The sequence below is a fragment of the Pogoniulus pusillus genome, chromosome 24, assembly GCF_015220805.1.
Source record: "Pogoniulus pusillus isolate bPogPus1 chromosome 24, bPogPus1.pri, whole genome shotgun sequence".
In the NCBI taxonomy this organism is placed as follows: domain Eukaryota; kingdom Metazoa; phylum Chordata; class Aves; order Piciformes; family Lybiidae; genus Pogoniulus; species Pogoniulus pusillus.
In genome coordinates, this window is record NC_087287.1 from 12153032 (window position 1) to 12171282 (window position 18251).

Below are 18251 nucleotides of genomic sequence, written 5' to 3' on the forward strand. Positions count from 1 at the left end.
TATTTCCCTTCAGCTCTTCCACGCTTATTTGTGATGGTTTGTGGGAATGGGGGTGGATGGGTTATTAGGGCAGATTTCTCTCTCACTAGTCTCAGCGTTCCCAGCCCTGAACACTTGCTTTTTGCCATCTGTATTAGCGAAGGGATGGAGTGAACCTTTGCACTCCAGATCCCTTACTGAATCTACCAAATGAGGGTAAGATTATCCACGTTTCACAAGGCTGTGTTGAGAATGAGTTACTGAGCATCAGGTACTGCCTTTACACAAAGTGAATAGTTTCAAGGAAGACTTTGAGATTTACAAGAGAAGTAATATTCTCTGATTGTGATTGAAGTTAGAGAGGCTTGCCCTAGGAGCTTATGCTGAATAGTGAAACATCTATAAATACTAGCTAAGACTTCCAGTTCAGCAAAGCAGGAAAATGTGTGTTTAACCTTAAGCACCTGAGTAATCCCATCCCCATTCAGCAAAGCACTTAATTTTAAGCATGTGTTTCATTCCCATTGTAGCTAACAGTAATGCATCATAGTCAAAGATCACCACAGGCTTAAATGCTTTGTTGAATAGTGATGAGATTATTCACATGCACACAGCTAAGCCCATTTCTGTGCTTTGCAGACTTGAGGCCTAAGTACTTAAAATATGTATTTCTTTCTGGCTAACTAGAATTTATGTTGCATTTAAATTTAAAATGTTTACATCATATATAGACATACCCCTAAAATATTTTTCTTTAAAAAAAGATAATGATGCTTAATAAAAATATAATAAAGAATAACTAATAAGATTTTTTTCACTCAACAGTATTGAAGTTTCAATATTACTCTTAATTTAATGGAAATTTTATTTCTAACAGATTGCAAGACAACAGCAGCAACTTCTGCAACAGCAGCACAAAATCAATCTACTGCAGCAGCAAATTCAGGTCAGTGTGTTTTATTGCTCTCTTCTGATTATACTTAAATGCCACTTATGTAGAGGGAAGGATCTAAAATAAAGCAACCACATGCTTTCCTAACAAGCCTCACTGAATATGCTCTTTATGGGGAGTCTCTGTCTTAGAAAATTATTGTCAGAAGTCTTTGTGATGGAAAGAGCTTTTCTTTAATAAGTAGAGTTTTTCTTCTGAAAGTTATGAACTCTTCTTTAAATCTTGTAATTTAATTGCAAAATCTGCAATCAGTTTGACTTGTGTGAAGTAAAAGCAGCATTTCAATCATTGCTTATAAAATGTCTTATCCTAAAAAGACAAAAATGTGCTATATAAGAAGATTAGAAGAATGTTTTCCATTTCATTAACTAAACAGCTATAGAATGGGATAATAAACACTGAGACAATAGCAAGTTCTTGGGACCAGTCTGCTCAGGTACAAAGACCTGTGTGTCTTTGTAGGTCAGTGAGTATTCTGAGGGTATGCAATTACACATTCACAGAATCACATATTCTGTTGTGTTGGAAGGGACCCTCGACAGTCATTTTGTCCATCCCCTTTGCAGTCAGCAGAGACATGTCCAACTAGACCAGTCTGAGTCTATTAAACAGAACAGTTATTTGCATGAGAAAATGTTAATTTAAAAAATTCTCTTAAAAATTAGGACTTGGAGAGATCATGACCAGGTAATATTTGGAGAATATGGGTATATTTTACTGAGAAGTATCCTGCTCTATAGTAAAAAGTTCCAAGGTACTTTATATTTCAGTTCAGTCAATGCTTTCTAGTAGCTTTACCCTTCCACTTACTCAGGAAAAATGTGGTCTTAAAATAGTTTGCATGTTCATTTACAATAGGTTGCAGGTTTATGTTGTTCACTCCCTGTTTTCCTATTGCATAGTACTGAGCCCTCCATAAGTTTTCTTTCCCATTCATTCCTAGATGCGTATGCAAAGAAGAGTTTTAATGATTGCTCTGTACTTGCTTGGTGATCCTTCTCTAGATTTGTTTCATAATTCTTGCCAAAATAAGCTACTCTTATTTCCTAGTTCATCAGTAGTTTGGCCTCTATATTTACGTGAATTGTACAGTGTACCTGAAGCAGTGAGGACAGTTTCCTACCTAGTCTTGTTAGCCAGATGGACAGTGGGCATCTCATTACCCAAGGAACACTACAGACTCCAATATGAAGCATGTTGGGCAGACACCATCTTAAATACACATTGATCTTACAACATGATTGCTAAAAGAAAAAACTATCAGGAGATGGTGTCCTAGGCTAAACACCACCTTACATAATCCATTCGCTTGTCAGCCAAGTGGTTCCTCATTGTTTATTTGTTCTTTCAGAATTCTGTGGCAGGTTTGCTAGCCAGGAGCTGCTTGGCACAGAAGTTAGTTGCTAAGTTGCCTCTGCAGTTTGTAATAGGTTTGTTGTTATTGAATTGATTGCGAGTGTTGCAATTTGTTGAGACCTGTAGCTTCTTAAGTGATATAGGTGGGATGGAGGGAAACCAGGAGGGAGGTAAGAGATGCAATGCTGTTGCAGTTCTCCCAGGTCCCCTCCCAGCATCTTCCCAGGAAACCTTGATAGTGATATTGCAGGCTCACTGGTGACTCTGGGTGGAATTCATCAAAGCAAAAGTTGATAACTACTGTCTCAATTAATTACTCAGATTGTTTTCATAGTGAACAGAGACAAGCAGACTGAATAGTTTTAGGATGCAATTCATCTTGTTCTAAAGTAGACATTTAAAATATGTCAGATTAATAATTCCCTAAAATGACTGTTTCTCTCCATTAACTATAAAGGACTTGGTAGCATTTGGAATTGCATCCCAAATAACTTGATTTTGTTTAGAAGGTGAATTTATTTAAAGACACTCTTGAGCAACCCTTTTTGGGAACTGGGTATTTAAAGCCGGATGGATTTGTATCTCTACTTTGTATGCAGGGAATAACAATAGTAAGCTACTCTGCCACTCCCCTTTTGAAGAGATTACAAAATACAAGTAGCACAGGTGCCAGTTTCATCTTGCTATGGGCCTATTCATGGCAAGGCTACTTGAAATAAGTACAGCATGTTCTCCAGGATGTAGGAGTGGAACATTGCTGATGCAATGTTTTCATCATAAGACATGCACTCTTGTCTTCTGAGGTACAGTGTTAATTCTTAAACAATAATGTCTAAGTGCATCCACTTCAGCCATTTAAACAATTAGAAATTACTTCAGACAGGGCTTACAGGATTTCTGTCAACCACATTTAAAAGTGGAGATAATCCATATTAAATGAAACATCTCTTTTTCTGGGCACCCTCTGGGTTAATATACTGGGAATTTCCATTACTTCCTGTTTATTATTTACATCATGTTGGATATTATTTAATTATTTACTAATTTAAACACCTTATTTCATTTAGTTGGCTTTATATGTTAAGACCATTTATGGATCACCTTCCTCTGGACTTGTTACATATCCAAAACTTTGTCAGCAGCCTGTGAGCAGAAGAGACATTAGCTAGGCTTAGCACATGAAAACAACATAGCTGTTTGAAGAGTAATGAGTTTATTAAATGTCCTGCATAATCATCTCCTGTTTTCTAAGTGAACCTAATGTTGTTTTCAGGGTATGAATGTCAGGGAAAACAGTTCTACCATAGCTAAAGGAAGGGGGAATTTGGAGGTGTTCTCTGCTTTGTCTCTGATTATGTAAAACTGTTTCCTTTTCCTCAGTTCAAACAGCATGTTTTGAGAATCTTATATGAAAAACGTCAAATAAATCAGTGTGTTGCTATTTTTCATATCAAATATTCATAATGTCCATAAGCACTTTTCTACAAAAGTCCATAGAGATGGGAGGAAATCTAGTATACCAAATTAAGTTCTTCATTCTGCAAAGCTGTGCAGAGAAATCATTGCTCTTAGTGGAGATAAAGTTGAGAAAATACTGTAGGGCAAGTGGAAGTTCCTAGATCAGTCTCCAGGTCAATTAAGATTTTTTAGAACTTGATTTTTTGTTTAACAAAACATTTTAATTCTCAAAGTAAAAGGGACAAAAGAAGACTGTTTCAAAAGCATCTCTTAACCTGTTTTGTGAAAATGAAAACCTCTAGAGATACGGGAAAAAAGCTATTCAAAAGAGAAATTTGATGGTACATCATGAGGATAAGACAACGTTGGAAGAAGGGAAGATTTGCATCTCTAGAATGCTTACTACCTTGAGAACTGCTGGAGGCAGCAAATTCGATGCTTCATTGCTGAAATGCAGTCTTTTCAGAATGAGGCTTGGGGACTACTACTGACCCCACCACATTCACACAAGGAAGGGGGTTAGATCCCACTGATAGCTGGAGCATGTTGCTCTAGGATTTTCTTCTCAGGCAGTGGTGGTGTGTGGATTTAAGGAATGAAAGTTTGAGGGCTTCTTTCCTCTGATGGGAGGCTTCTTTAGGACAAGTCCTAAATCATGGATGTTGTTGAGCTCTTCTGCAAAAAGTTCAGTGGGTATGACATTGACAGGTGATCCAAACTGCTTTTGTCCACTTCATCTTATTCCTATATGCTGCGCTTGATGACATTGCAGAGCCTTTAGTTTTCTGTACGAATCAGTATGATTTCCATTGCAGAGGAAAACTAACTTACTCTGGTCTCATAAGTATTCTGTTTTAATTCAAACACTAGAAATTATTCCTAATAGCAATTTTCCTCCCTAGTTTTAATCGATACATTCGTGCTATTGTAGTTTCATGTTAATATTCTTGCATTTTCTGTTGCAGTCACAAAGAGTGAACATGATTGCTGTGATAGTAAACAAGCAAAAGGATAGCAATACAAAAATTGCAATTATTTAAACTGTCCTTGAATAGGAATCATTTGAATCATACTTAAAACTTAAGAGGCTGAACCAATGAGTCTCTCTTATCCATGATTAACTGCTGACAATTCAGGTACCTGGTGAGCTGAATAAGGACTATCTCTTTATGTGAAGTACATGTCTAAAGATCAGGAATAATTACATTCCACATTAGCCTTCTTAGCCTCTCTGACCTGGTTAATTAATTTTTTGCTAGGATAATAATAGTAGAAATAGATTTAAAGATATGCTTCATCATTAAGTTTGTAACTGACCTCCAATTTTAAGAGCTGAACCTTTCATTTATTGCCTTTTGGAGACAGGTTAAAGCTTCTTGCAGTGAGCTTGCTGAAAATGCACAAGCTGGAATGTAGTTATTGTCAGTTGGATTATGCTCTCTGAGCTTGTGTCTTTGTAAACTGTATTTAGCATTGGCAAGCAAAAAGCTATTGCAGTGCTGCTGTTCCAGCGCTAGGGAATACTCTCTCCCTCCTTCCCTTCCCCCCGCCCCCCTCTTTTTTTTTTTTTTTTTTTTTTTTGTTATTGATTATGAAACTGATCCCCTTCCAGCAAGCTCTAAATAGGACCAAATAAAGCCATTGAAAGCAATTTGATACTTCTATTGGCAGGATGCACAGATCAGATACTCCCTTGAAAGAGAGCGAGAGTTACAAACAAAGCTTAGAAGTCTAGGAATAGCCCCCAGCTTCAGCAAACCCTTAAAATATTTTGTAATTGTATCTTCAATCATGAATTAGCCAGGAAAAACAGACCTTTTTTTGCCTTTATATTTCACTGCTGTATGCTGTTTTTAATTGCCCACAGGCACACTGTTGTGATCTTCCTTGGAAGTTTAAAACCAGGATAAAAATGCAAATCTAATTATTTCTTTTATCTAATCTAATTAACTTTTACAAGTAATGATAGATGCACTGCAGCCTGCATCAAACATTTTAATAATGATGTTTCTGGATTAAAGAATAGGTAAAAGTACTGTAATTTATAAGCAGTCAAGATTATGGCAGTAGAAAATGTAAATTATTGTAGTGACTTAATAAACCATAGCTTTAGTTTATTAATTTACAGTAGAAAGGATACATTTCCCTTAAATTCCATTATGGCTATGGACTGGCTCCCAGCTGTCACTCTTACGTTTTTTAAACTATTCAGTATTAAAAAAATCTGTGTCTAACTCTCTTCTGCAGTGCAGTTGTGTGAATATGGAAGAATGAAGTGTTGTTATGTGCCTGTATCCTATGGTTGGATGCTAAATCACTGCTTCAAATTCAGGGGGCTCTGCTGTAGGCATGGCATCACAGCTTCTGCCTAGCTCATACCTGCTTAGCAAAAATGGAAACTGTTCCAACAGAGGAAAGACAAATATACTAAACATCAAAGTCAAATGTCTCATATTTTATTTATTATTACATAGCAGCTTACTAATGTGTTCTAACATCCTTATTTGATAATTACACAAGTCAAAGGTCTACTACAGACCAGCTTTTTCCAACAGAAACCATCTTCATGGCTGTCTGACTTGGAATTTTCTCTGACATCTGTGTGGAAGAAGTGATGTGGGATGCTTACCTTCCCTGAGCAGCCCATGCTTTTAATAAGTATTCTGGCAATGCTCCCTCTCCTTTATTCAGCCTCTCCCATACTAAAAATGCTTTGGCATGACAGCATGGTGGTGGGCTAAGCAAAAAGATACACTGTGCTAAGGATTCACCCCTCCTGTGCCACTCCTAAGTTTCTGGTCTTGCACTTGGGTTCTCCTTTTGGAAGGATCCTGCTAGCTGCTCTACTCCTGAGGCCCTCAGCCCCTGGAAATAAGATTTACCCTGGCCAAGTAGCAAGAAGTCCAAAATTGGACTCTTAACACTGCAGGCAGTCTCAAAGTGGGGAGTGGGGATTTAAAAAGAATATATACTGTGGCCTTATAAGAGTTCAATTAGCTGTCTGGCAATTTTCTAATTCACTATATGGCTGGGTTTTTTTCTTTTAAATAGCTTTATTTCATCTGCCCGAGTCTAAACAAATTGTATTTAATGCAGAAATTAAGCCTTGTGTATCTCTTTCATATGACTTCTCTAATTATAGAGCAGTAAAGGGTAGAACAGCATATGTTAGCAACATGAGCAGCAGTCTATGAAATGAACTACAAGTTAATAAAATGATCTTGTGGTGGTGTTGGCCAAATGTTAACACACATGTTTCGGAAAGTGGCGTTTCAACAGACTTGAAGAATAGGACTTTGGCACATGGGTGCCGAGCATGATATGATGTGTGGAAATCAGTTAAAGCAAAGTAAATGTCATTGTTTCTCAGGCTTGTGTTGGTGCAGAAAGTGATAGTATCTGCCCTCCCACTTTCACTCTCCCACGTGTGTTTTAAAATTGGAAATGAAGGCACAGGCATCCTTATTCCCCAGTTCAACTACTGCTGCTTCCTTCACTCTGGAGGTCCTGCGCTGCAATCTCGCCAGTGGCTTAAGCACTTGTTCTCACAAGTGTCTCTATCAAAGCCAGGGGCTAACATCTCATTGATTCTGTTGAGCCCAAACACTAGTTTTACAGCCTTTGCAGGCCTCAAATTTGAGCCCTGTTAATTTAGGGGTAGATTATAATCATCTCCTGAATAACAGCAGAGGATCAAGCAAGTATTTGCTACCCACCTGTACTACTGCCCAGGGGTCATTCTCTGCCGGTGGTCTGCCCATTCCAGCCAAGCATGGAACAACATGTTGTGGCAGCCACAGTGCTCACTGATCACTAGTCTAGCTCTCAGAGTTTGGTGGAGATTATGCCCTTCTGAATCTCTCTGGTGCTATTCCGCTGGTAATACAGGGCTGTATCACCCCATCTATCAGTCCACACAGTGCAATGTTGTAATACTGTGATATCTGGAATAATGTAATAGTAATGCACTATTTAGTCTGGTATAGAAAACCAGTTTCCTTCTGAAGTGGCAGGCACTAACTAAAACGAATAACTGGGAGCAGAAATTGAGCCGGCTGGCAGCCTACCAACAGGACTGATCCTGTGAAGTCTTACTTGTCTGAGAAACCAGTGTTTGATGACTTGTATATCTAAGTGTTGCTCACATAAAGTAGCCTTTGCAGAATTGGGCACCTTGTATGAGAAAGGACTTTGATCTTTAAACCACAATATTAATATTCTAAGATATAAATGTGACAGGGTTGTTAGGGGATGTAATTTGTTTTATTAGACAAATAGATGTAGTTGGAAAAAGCAGGCAAGCTTTTGGGCACACCAGCTCTTTTTCAGGCCTTACATCAGTGTTACATGGAAATATAACCCAGAACTGAACAGAAACCGCCTATGATATTGGCCTTTCATTTCTAATTAGTGACTTTTTCAGTTGATTTTTTGTGATTGACAACCATGTGATTGCCACCAAGTAAAACAATCAAGAGATGCATTACTTTATTTTCTTTTCTTTAGAAAAAACCCAACACAAAACCCAACCAAACCCAACAAAAACCAAACACCACCCTTTGACACATTCATCAGTATATAGTGAATAAAGAAAATAGTTAATAAATGTTAGCACTGAAATGATTTATGGAAATATTCAGATATGCAGGCAAGACTGGAATGTGATGATATCAGAAGTCAAACTTTCTGTCTGTAGAAGCAGGTATTTGGAGGAAAATGATGAAGTACAGCCCCACATGAAAAGGACAAAAGGATTTAGCAAATAAATTGTAAAGTACTTTATGAAATCTTAGTAAAATCTTAGATTTGCCAGATGGACTAAGTCCTGACCTAAAGAACCAAACTGTTTTTCATCTGTAATGTGTGAATTCTCTGGGATTCAAATGTATTACTGAATGATTTTGAACATTAAAAGCTATTTTAAATATATTTAATGTCATGATGGCAGGGAAGGATTAAGTGCCTTGCTGTCTGAATGCATTCAGGAATTAGGAATTCATATAAAGAAAGTAGTAGTGTGTACAAACTGATGAATGAGCAAACCAGATGCTGTTTAACATTTGGCATATGTTTGATGACATATATGTAAAAGTGAAGTGAATGAATATTTCTAATATTCACTGTCTTAAGCAACCAGCTTATCCAGACACTCGTAAAAATGTCAAAGCCTGGCTCTCAAAGAAAGTTGGTTAATGGCTTTTCCTGGAATTTACCTATCTAATTTTCAAGTCCTTGCTAAAATAAGGAGAAGTTGGTTTATGACTGGAGTTTACACCCTAGTTGCTTTTGTCTGTTACATTAGAACCCCATCTCCCTAAATAATTAGATAATATAGTGTCTTGTATGCAAGACTTTTGCTTTGAAGAAACTAGTCTGTTAGATAAGTCTTGTATATATCAACTTCAGCAAGTTGGGCATTTGCACAGCTTGGGTAAATTATGCCTATATTAAGAATCTAAGAAGTTACACAGTGTGCATTCCATACTTGAGGGATGGGAAATAAAATTTGATATACTGTGCAGCACATGATATAACACAGTGAAACATCTTTCAAGTTCCAGGGGGATGCACTGACATCACTACACTTAATTCACATGCAGTGACTCCCACAAAATGTTACTAATTATAAGTTTGTAATCATTCAATAAAAAACTCAACTGAATTATGTAAACAGTATAAAACAGTGCATTATGAAATGCTGAATTAATCTTATTCACCCACCCAAATTGACACTCTTAAGAAAATGTTAGAGTTGTAACACTAAATAATAAAAGCCAAGAAATTCATGGATGATGGTGAAGTGTGAAATCCATCTCAAGACACATCACCACCCCACACTACAGAATGATACTTCTGAGTTAGGGAACTTTATTTTTAATGTAATATATTAGTTTGTTTTATTCTGTAAATGAGAGACTGACCAGTTGGAAGAACGTATAGTTTAAAATCTCGATTGGGTAGATAGTGAGTAGCATGGGTATTTGCTGCAGGTAACAAAATAAAGTTGATAGTGCAGTGTATACCTGTGTGCAGTGTGCCTTAGCACAGGCTGAGTTTCCTTATTTGACAAAGCCATTTGTGTAATATAAATACATAAACAGGCTTTTCTCAGAGGAGAAGATACAACACTTGCTTTTTGCTCTGACAACGAGTGATTCATATGAAGATGTCTGCTATCACATTTCTAGCTTTGCCTTTTTCCATCTCATTGAATTTTATTGGTGATATATTTTCAGGATACTCATCTCCTCTGTATCTGCATATCTGAGTGTCTCATAAGCTGAAGTGTATTATCCTCACAACACTCTTTTGAGTCAGAATGAAAATCATATAGATATTTGGGGGCATCTAATTTTAGGTATCTAATTTGAGTAACTGAATTAGGACTTTTGGCTCCATATATAAAGCAGTCCAGGTGCTGTGAATTACCTTCTGTTGATTAGGTGATGAGGTTCCTAATTTAAGCACCCAAGTTAAATTTCCTAAGTGACTCCATCCAGTTCTTACATGAAGTTTGACAGACCTGAAGTCTGTGATTTAGGAGTTCATAGAGTGGCTCTCCAATGTCTCCATTGTCTTTTTGTCCTGACTGTCAGTTTATCATTTGCCCTCATTTTCTCTGATGGAGATTTTAGCTGGAGATTTTCAGAGAGACAGAAATATTTCTTCATTCTTCTCACTCACTCCCCTGCTGCAAATGAAAACCGTTTGAGCTGACTTGAGTTTCCCATGTGGTGGTTGAGCTGCTGACTAGTATAGCCTTTGTCACAGAGAAAGAGGCAAGCGGAGACACTACTCTCACTGAAGGAGTCTGTAGTTTCCCAAATCCATGTACTCATGTGGAGCATGCTTTGAACAGTGGCTTATTGTGAAGAGAAAATAATATTTTGTTCAAAGAATGCCTGGATTACTTGGCAGTCTCTTGCACGTTTTGCAGGGCATTCAAATTACTTAGTTGAAAAAGCATTAAATAATGGTTTTTATTTAATCAAAATGGTTGTTTCTGAATCTCACATTTTAGACCAGAATATAGTTTTACAGCCAAGTTATAAACCTCTGAAAAAAGAGGGCTTATAATGGAAAGGTTGACACAACATTAATTTCAGTGTTGTAAATGCAATGGTATAATTTTGGAAAAAAAGCCTTTATGGCTCTGCTAAGATATTAATTGCAGGAAATTACAGCATATCCTATTAAAGTATTATGTCAGTGGCATACATAGCATATAACACCTTTGCGTATTCTTCCTTGTTTTCACGGCAACCTCTTGCATTTTGATCTGTAAAGAGTAGGTGGATAATGTGCCTCAGAGTTTCTGATCATTTTAACTCAAGGGGGAAAATTCAGCCTGAGTAATGCTTGCCTATAGCCTACTGTGGAAACAGATCTTCTGTTAACCTGCTAAATCCAGGTACAGATATTGAGGGATGATCTTAATTCTCCTGCAGGTCTTCTGTTTGTTTTGTGGGTTTTGGTCCAGGGACTTGAATTTGGACCTAGTTTGTATTTGAGCAAATTAGGCTTAGTTAGACCTTTCCAGAGTTACAATTACCTTTATGACAAACTTGTTTTTACTGATAAGGCCTTACTTTTCATTTCCTTATACTTACAGAATCTTCCTGACTGTTACGACTGCAGAGCAGTCTATTAAGGAAATGCATTTTATGTGTATGGTGGAAGAGAGAACTTTAGCTCCCTGTTAAATTGAACAATGTAGTTATATGCATTGCATTGTACAGTTATTTGTTCATAAGCAATAGGTTATTTATTGCATTTCTGCCACCTTTTATCATTGCAGGGCCATGATATAATAGTATCATGTTTTCCTTACAGGAATATGTTCTTATAATCATATGTTAATATCTTTGGTTTAATGTACACTGAATTGTAGCCATTGATTTTAGTCTATTTGGACATTTTCTAACTGGAGTTGCTATTTTAAACTAGATTACAATAGATTCTTCTGACTGTCAGGCCTTTCAGGACAAGGAACCACATCGTTGCATTTCTAAAGCACTTCACTTTGAGATGATGGTCCTGTCAGATGATTTTCATTGCTGCATTGACACAAATTTGCAGTGAAAAATATAAATAACAACAACATGCAGGGGCTTTAAAATATATGAATGGGACCTGGACTCTGTTGATGATTCCCATTAATTGCAAGGCTTTAGCATATAACCATTGACTATATCTGGTTTTACTTATCAAATCCAGAACTGCTTTTTCTCTGCCTGCTGAGCAGGGAAAGCTCCACACTGTACCAGTTTCTTTTTACTTGAGGCTCCCAGTATCATCAGAACAGTCACTCATCTTTATTTTGTGGTTTTAAATACAAAACTTAATGTTGTTGCTTGAAGAATACCATGCTTTCAACGTGTTAGATAAAAATTGTGAAGCAGACAAAACAAACCAAAAAAGTCTCAGTTAATAGCAGGCATTGAAATATTGCTATTGCTGTTGTAAGGAGAGAAGATATTTTAGTCTACACCACTTACTTGTCTTCGTTGCTTAGTCCTACACTTCAGAAAAAAGTCACACTCAACTTGGTGAGAGTTTTGCTTCGTTGAGTGCAGCGCAGGGTGCCATTTCCTCAGCCAGATTTTTTTGTGTTCCCACCACTTATGTCAGTCTAATACTAGAAGTAGGCCCTCTTCTTCAACACAAAAAGAGCTCACATGGAAATGACAGCATTTAATTTTGCCTTTTTTCTATTAGCAGTAAAATATTCTCCTACTCTCTGTGTACATTTATATTTGGGGATAATTGTGCCCATCCACAAGAGAGTACTCAGACTTAGCTGATGTATATTTGTCTTGCATGTGTTTACTTCAGTTATCACTTTGTGTGATTAATTTTGTGGGCTTGTTGTTTGTTTGTTTTAATTAAAAAAATCATCAGACTACTTTGTGTTTTATCCAAGGTAGTTTAGGTGTCTTTTTGTGATAGCGCTTTGTAAAGAACAAAGCTAAAATTATTTCTTTGTGATATTACTTTGCTGGGGGTTTATTAGTTTGTTTTAATTGAGAAAAGACTCTCTTCCTAGGCAGGACTATGCATGTGTCATTTTATTTAATCTGTTGCTTTATTGTCAGTTGAAATACACTTACATTTCAGATGTAACTTCAGGAGAAACAGAATACACTAGCAATTTATACAATAGACACTGACAATTATTGACCATTAAAGAGTAATAAAACATATCCTATGTGGAGTAGATGTAGCATCAAACATCCTTCCTTTGACGCTAAATGTTTCAGGTTTAGTTCACAGACATTAATATTATTACATAAGGGTAAAAATCTGGCTATGCTAGCAAACATAGATCACCTCATAATAAACGAATGGAGTTGCAGGCTAAAGAAAGAAAAATACTTTGAAGAAAGTCCCAAGCTCATGTGTATATTAACCAGAGCAGATGAAATGATTTATTGGGTTTTATACACAATCTGTAAAGGGTAAGCATTGCTAACAGAATGAGTGGCAGCCTCAGGGAGCTGAGTAGCCCCCAGGGACCAGCCTTTGTTCCTCTGGACTTGACAGGCATGTGTCCCTGTTAAATGAGGGCTTAATTTCTCTCATATGTGCACAATTTTCAAGCTCAACAAAGGCAGACAGGACTGGAGCTATTTAAAAGAGCCAGCTCAGGAGGAAGCATTGCTGGAGAAAGGGGATGCTAAGGGGCTAATTACTCACCATAGTTCAGAAACGGATTTCCCCCCCCGCCCCCAAGGTTTATTAACACAGAACTGCCACTTTCATTTTGCATAAACATACATTAAAATTACAAAGGTGTTATTTCTCTTTGTGAAATAGCCATTTTAAAGGTCTTGCTTATCAAAAAGAAAGAAAGAAGTGTATTAATTTTATGTCAGGCCTGTCATGAAAATCATCAACTCTTAAGTTCGTGGAAAGATCTTTGTCCAAAAGGTGCAGAGAGATTACTTTTCCAGTGTCTTGCTCTTTTTTATCTTTCCTTCCTTGTCTGACCTGTAGTAGTAGGAGTCATTCCTAGTGCTTACTGCTTTCGTGTAAATATGATAATTGATACTGTCCAGCATGTGTAAAGCATGTTGATATGTACTTAATTACATGGCTAGTGTGGCATGCTTTTTATAAACATATTTAAATATGTTTTTAGACCCAGAAGACCTTTATCATGTTACAAGCAGTCCAGTGGTGCTACTCCATGCAAGATGTAGGTCTTTTCCCCCTTTTTCAAATGTGGGTCTGTGTTACAAGCACTTGACATTCTCTGTGGAGAATAGGCCAAACATTTGACAGAGAGATGTAGGGGTTTTGTTTTTTTTTAAAGTATGGAAAACACAGTTATTTTCTTTGGACCATGATGCCAAAATCTGTTGTTACCTTGGGAAAAAAAATGAATGGCTCCAGTATAGCAGGTTTGAAAATGTTGTGGTCACTATTAGTACACTACTTTGTCAAGAAATACTGTGTGGTTTCAGGCTTATTTCCTATTCTGGAACAAACAGGAAACTTTCTTGGGAAACAGGCAGCCTGTTTGAGTCTTCTCTATCAGAACATACTGATCCTCTTAAAATCAGAGCCAAAACAGGGGTTATACAATGAACAGGCTTCAACACAATACAAGAGAAAGCTTTTGGATGTCCGACATCAAAGCTTGTGGCCTATGCTCAGGACATGGTGCACATGCACTTGGGAAGACTGAGACCAGAGTAGCAGTTACAGGGTGACCTCAGGAGAAGCAGCTTGCTCGCTGAATTCAGACGATCCTTTGAATGTGCAAGGGCTATAATTTAGAAAAATGGAAGCCAGAATATCTCATGGAATGCTGCTTCTGCTTCCAATGTGGTGTAGAGAATTTCTACAGGTAATACTAGGCATTACACCTTTGGCATAACTCCTCTGAAATCTTTGTGAGATTACTTATTGCCTAATGCTACAGAGATTTTTTTTTAATTGAATCCTAGGATGTAATAATCACAGTATCAACAAGGTTGGAAGAGACCTCATAGATCATGAAGTCCAACCCTTTACCACAATTCTCAAGGCTAGACCATGGCATCAAGTGCCACGTCCAGTCTTGCCTTGAACAGCCCCAGGGACGGCGACTCCACCACCTCCCTGGGCAGCCCATTCCAGTAGCCAAAACCCATTCCAGTATCTTAGAGTTTCTTTTTGGTTGGTTGAGTTGTTTGGGGTTTTTTTGTGTGTTGAATTTGGAGGTGGAGGGCTGTAATTTTTTTTCTAGGGGGAGTGTGGGGTGTGTGCTGTTAGTTTGTTTCTTTGATATTATTTTACTTTGGTTGGTTTTTGGTTTTGTTTTATAACAGTGTTGTAAGTTAATATTCAGACAGTTTCAAATCAAAACTGAACCAAATCAATTTGACTGTTTTCTTCAAGTTATACTTTAGTTTTGGAAGCAAGACTGAGTAGACAATGTTTTGGAAGTGAGAGGAATTAAAAATTACAGAAGTACTGTTTAAAATGAAAAATACCCAGCATATATTTCTGAGAAGAATGAAATAGAGGATGGATGACTGGAATTGGATGTAGGATTCTTAGTTTATCTACTCCTTCAGCTTTGCATGCTATAGAAGGGAATAATAGTGATAGGAAGAAGTGCAAAGCTTCCTTCAGATTTTTTAAGAGGTGAGTTTTATTTAAAAAAAAGAAGTCATTATTAAGTAAATGAACTTATGCTTTTCACTAAATAAAGGAATTCTGCTTGAAGTCACAAACCTGATGCAGATCATGCTTGCTTCTGTACAAATCCAGAATAACTCCACAGAATAGAAACAGTAAATCTGCCTTCATCCTGGTGAGAGATTTACAGCCGTCAAGGCTTAGAGTCACCCATTTATTTACTTTCTCCCTAGAGATGACAAAGTATATAATGCTTGATGAACTGCAGCTTCCAGCAACATTCAGATGTTAATGCTAAAAAGGCCTATATTACAGGTTGAAATCTTGCCTGGATTAAAACTCTACTTTGGATGAAGTTAAGGAGCTACGTATATGCAGGGACATTTGGCACTGTTATAAGGCCCAGGGAAAATGGTTTAACCTGAATTCCATGCAGATTCTGACTAAGCCTTTCTCTGAAGATTTGTTTCTGTTTTCTGGAGGAGGGAGTGTTCTTTACCAGGGGACTTTCTTTCCATCTGATTAAGAGAAAGTACTTCATAATCAGAAAGAAAGGTACTATCTTGTCATGCTATGACAGGACCCAGACTTCACAGAGCCTTTTGTGAAGAGCTGTGAGGAGTGTTAAAGCTATGACTCCACAATACTTTCTCTTCTTTTTTACAGTAGAGAGGGAAAAAACATGATCTCATGCTCATTGTAATTAGGTAACAACAATGGAGTTATAGGAAGAAGCCTATAACGTGTTATAGGCTTTAAGGTTGCCCCACCTAATCTCTACCTGTATTAGAACTCGAAGAACGTACTTGGGAAAAAAGATGTTAAAATGCCCTAACTTCAGGAAATGTTTTGATACTTCAGTAGGCAGCAGAAAAGCAAAACTCTGATTTAGCATCTCACACAAAGCCCAGCACTTGAAAAATCTGTTGCTTACTGAACTACTTGTTCTGGATATGCACACACTTCCTGTGGAAACAGACCTTTAGATACTGACCAAAAACTGTTGTTTTTCCTTCTTGCAGAAGGTCTGCAGATGTCAGAGAAAATGGAATAGAAATGATTTAATTTCTGTGATGTAGTTCATCTTTTCCTCCATACTTTCTGCGAATTCACTAGTTACAATTTTGTCTGAAGTTGTAATGATTTGCTTTGAATGTGCTGCACAATTTGATGGAAGATCTTCCAGGGAGATTTTACTCTAAAGAAACAATCAATCTGTCATCTCCCATAGTTCTCACTTTCTTTCTCTAGTAATGTTTGCACTGTTGAGGCTTAGATAAAATGTTTTTCATTTTATACAGAAAAAGTTTTGTGGAACTTCTGATGGCAATGTTATGAATTTGTAGACTATCATCCTGTCTAAATATGTGGAACCTATTAAAACAATTAAGGTTTAGATGCACTGGGGACTTAAATTATTTTTTTTATATTGAAGATTCACCTCATTTATTCCTTTTCATCTTGCTCCATACTCTGGGAGCAACTGTTCTTACGAACATACCAGCAGAAGTGCTTTTATTTCACTAGGATATCACTAGAATAAGAGGGTTTAAGAATGGTCTCCACATTTAATCCATAGATTTTAAATTAGTTTTCAGTAATTCACATCTAGAAACAGCCTTAAAATAGACTGAATTATTTTGTGTATCTTGGGAAGGAGGCATAACCTGGGTCTGGACAAAATCTGACAGTTTGACGTTACTTCACTGTTTTAATCTGTGACCCATAATTTTCTCTTGACAGTACATAGCGTTGGTCTTTGTTTTTTCTTTTTTCTATCTTCTCCCTCCCGGTGTTCACTGATAGGTTTATGATCAACCCTGTTTCTATTGTAAGTCTCCCTAGCTGTATAACTACATCAGCCCAAATCCTCATAGTGACTCACCTGCATTCAGTGATCTTGCAGCTAGAAAAGGTGGGCAAACTTCCTAACTCAGAAGTATTAGAGGAGAAAAGTGTGGTGTATCTGAAATGACCAGGGCGTCTATCTGTTTTATATTTTTATGATGCTTAAAAGCACACAATGTCATGAAAGGATCCTCAGAACTACATTGTAACTCTCAGAAAAGCCACTTTGAGCCTAATTGCTTCTGGAAATCAGCATTATGCAACTCCTTGTTGTGTGCTTGAAGGTGTGTGCCACTAACTGTTCAGCCTATTGGTTGACTTAAGCTGAATTTGGCAAAGGCATTTCCAAGAAAACTAAGTTTTCACAATCTTTGGGACAGCAGACAGCTAAACTGTCTGGATTTTTTTTCAAACTCCTTCATCAAGGTTGGACTTCTTATCTCTGCCTTTACATGAGAAGCTGCTGCGTGACACTTTGTGTTGAATGGGAGAATCCAAACTGGACAGTCCTTATGTGTAACCTAACCACAAGAAAAGCTTCAATTTAAGCTTTCACTTGAGTAGATTGTGGAATCCAATGCCTGGAAGTCACAAATGCATTGGACTGTAGTTGTACTTGAACTTGTGTCACTCAGTATTTTAACAGTGTGTATTCCAGAAGCAAACTTGGAGTGGTCATCAGTTATCTACCAACCATGACTTGATAGCAGCTGGCAGTAGGCAGAAATCTACCTACTTGTAATAAATTTTGCGGAGGAAAACAATTCAAGACTGGAAGACAAGGGAAATTGTGTCAAATTGTGATCTCAGAGTGCTTCCTGTAGTAAGAGAAAAGTCCTGAACAGAAAATGTCTGATCTTTTGGTTTCCATTCAGTACTTCAAAGAGGGATTATTGGTGGTTTAGAGAAGCATTTAAAATGCATATATGAATGCACAAGGGTATAAGTGAAAATACGGAATAGCAGTAGGAAAAAAAAGTTTTAAAACCCTTGAGTTTGGGATAGCTTCTTTAACTGAAAAAATCACAAG

General features: G+C 37.2%; 1 protein-coding gene across 12 annotated transcripts in view; it reads left to right on the forward strand.

The window, feature by feature from the left end:
- Positions 1–18251, forward strand: part of SOX6 (SRY-box transcription factor 6) — a 397240-nt gene that overhangs the window by 254955 nt on the left and 124034 nt on the right. For all 12 annotated transcript variants that reach the window (XM_064163636.1, XM_064163637.1, XM_064163638.1 and 9 more), the window contains one exon: positions 857–925. In XM_064163636.1, coding sequence (XP_064019706.1) covers positions 857–925 — 69 coding nt within the window. The remainder of the gene's footprint in view (positions 1–856; positions 926–18251) is intronic.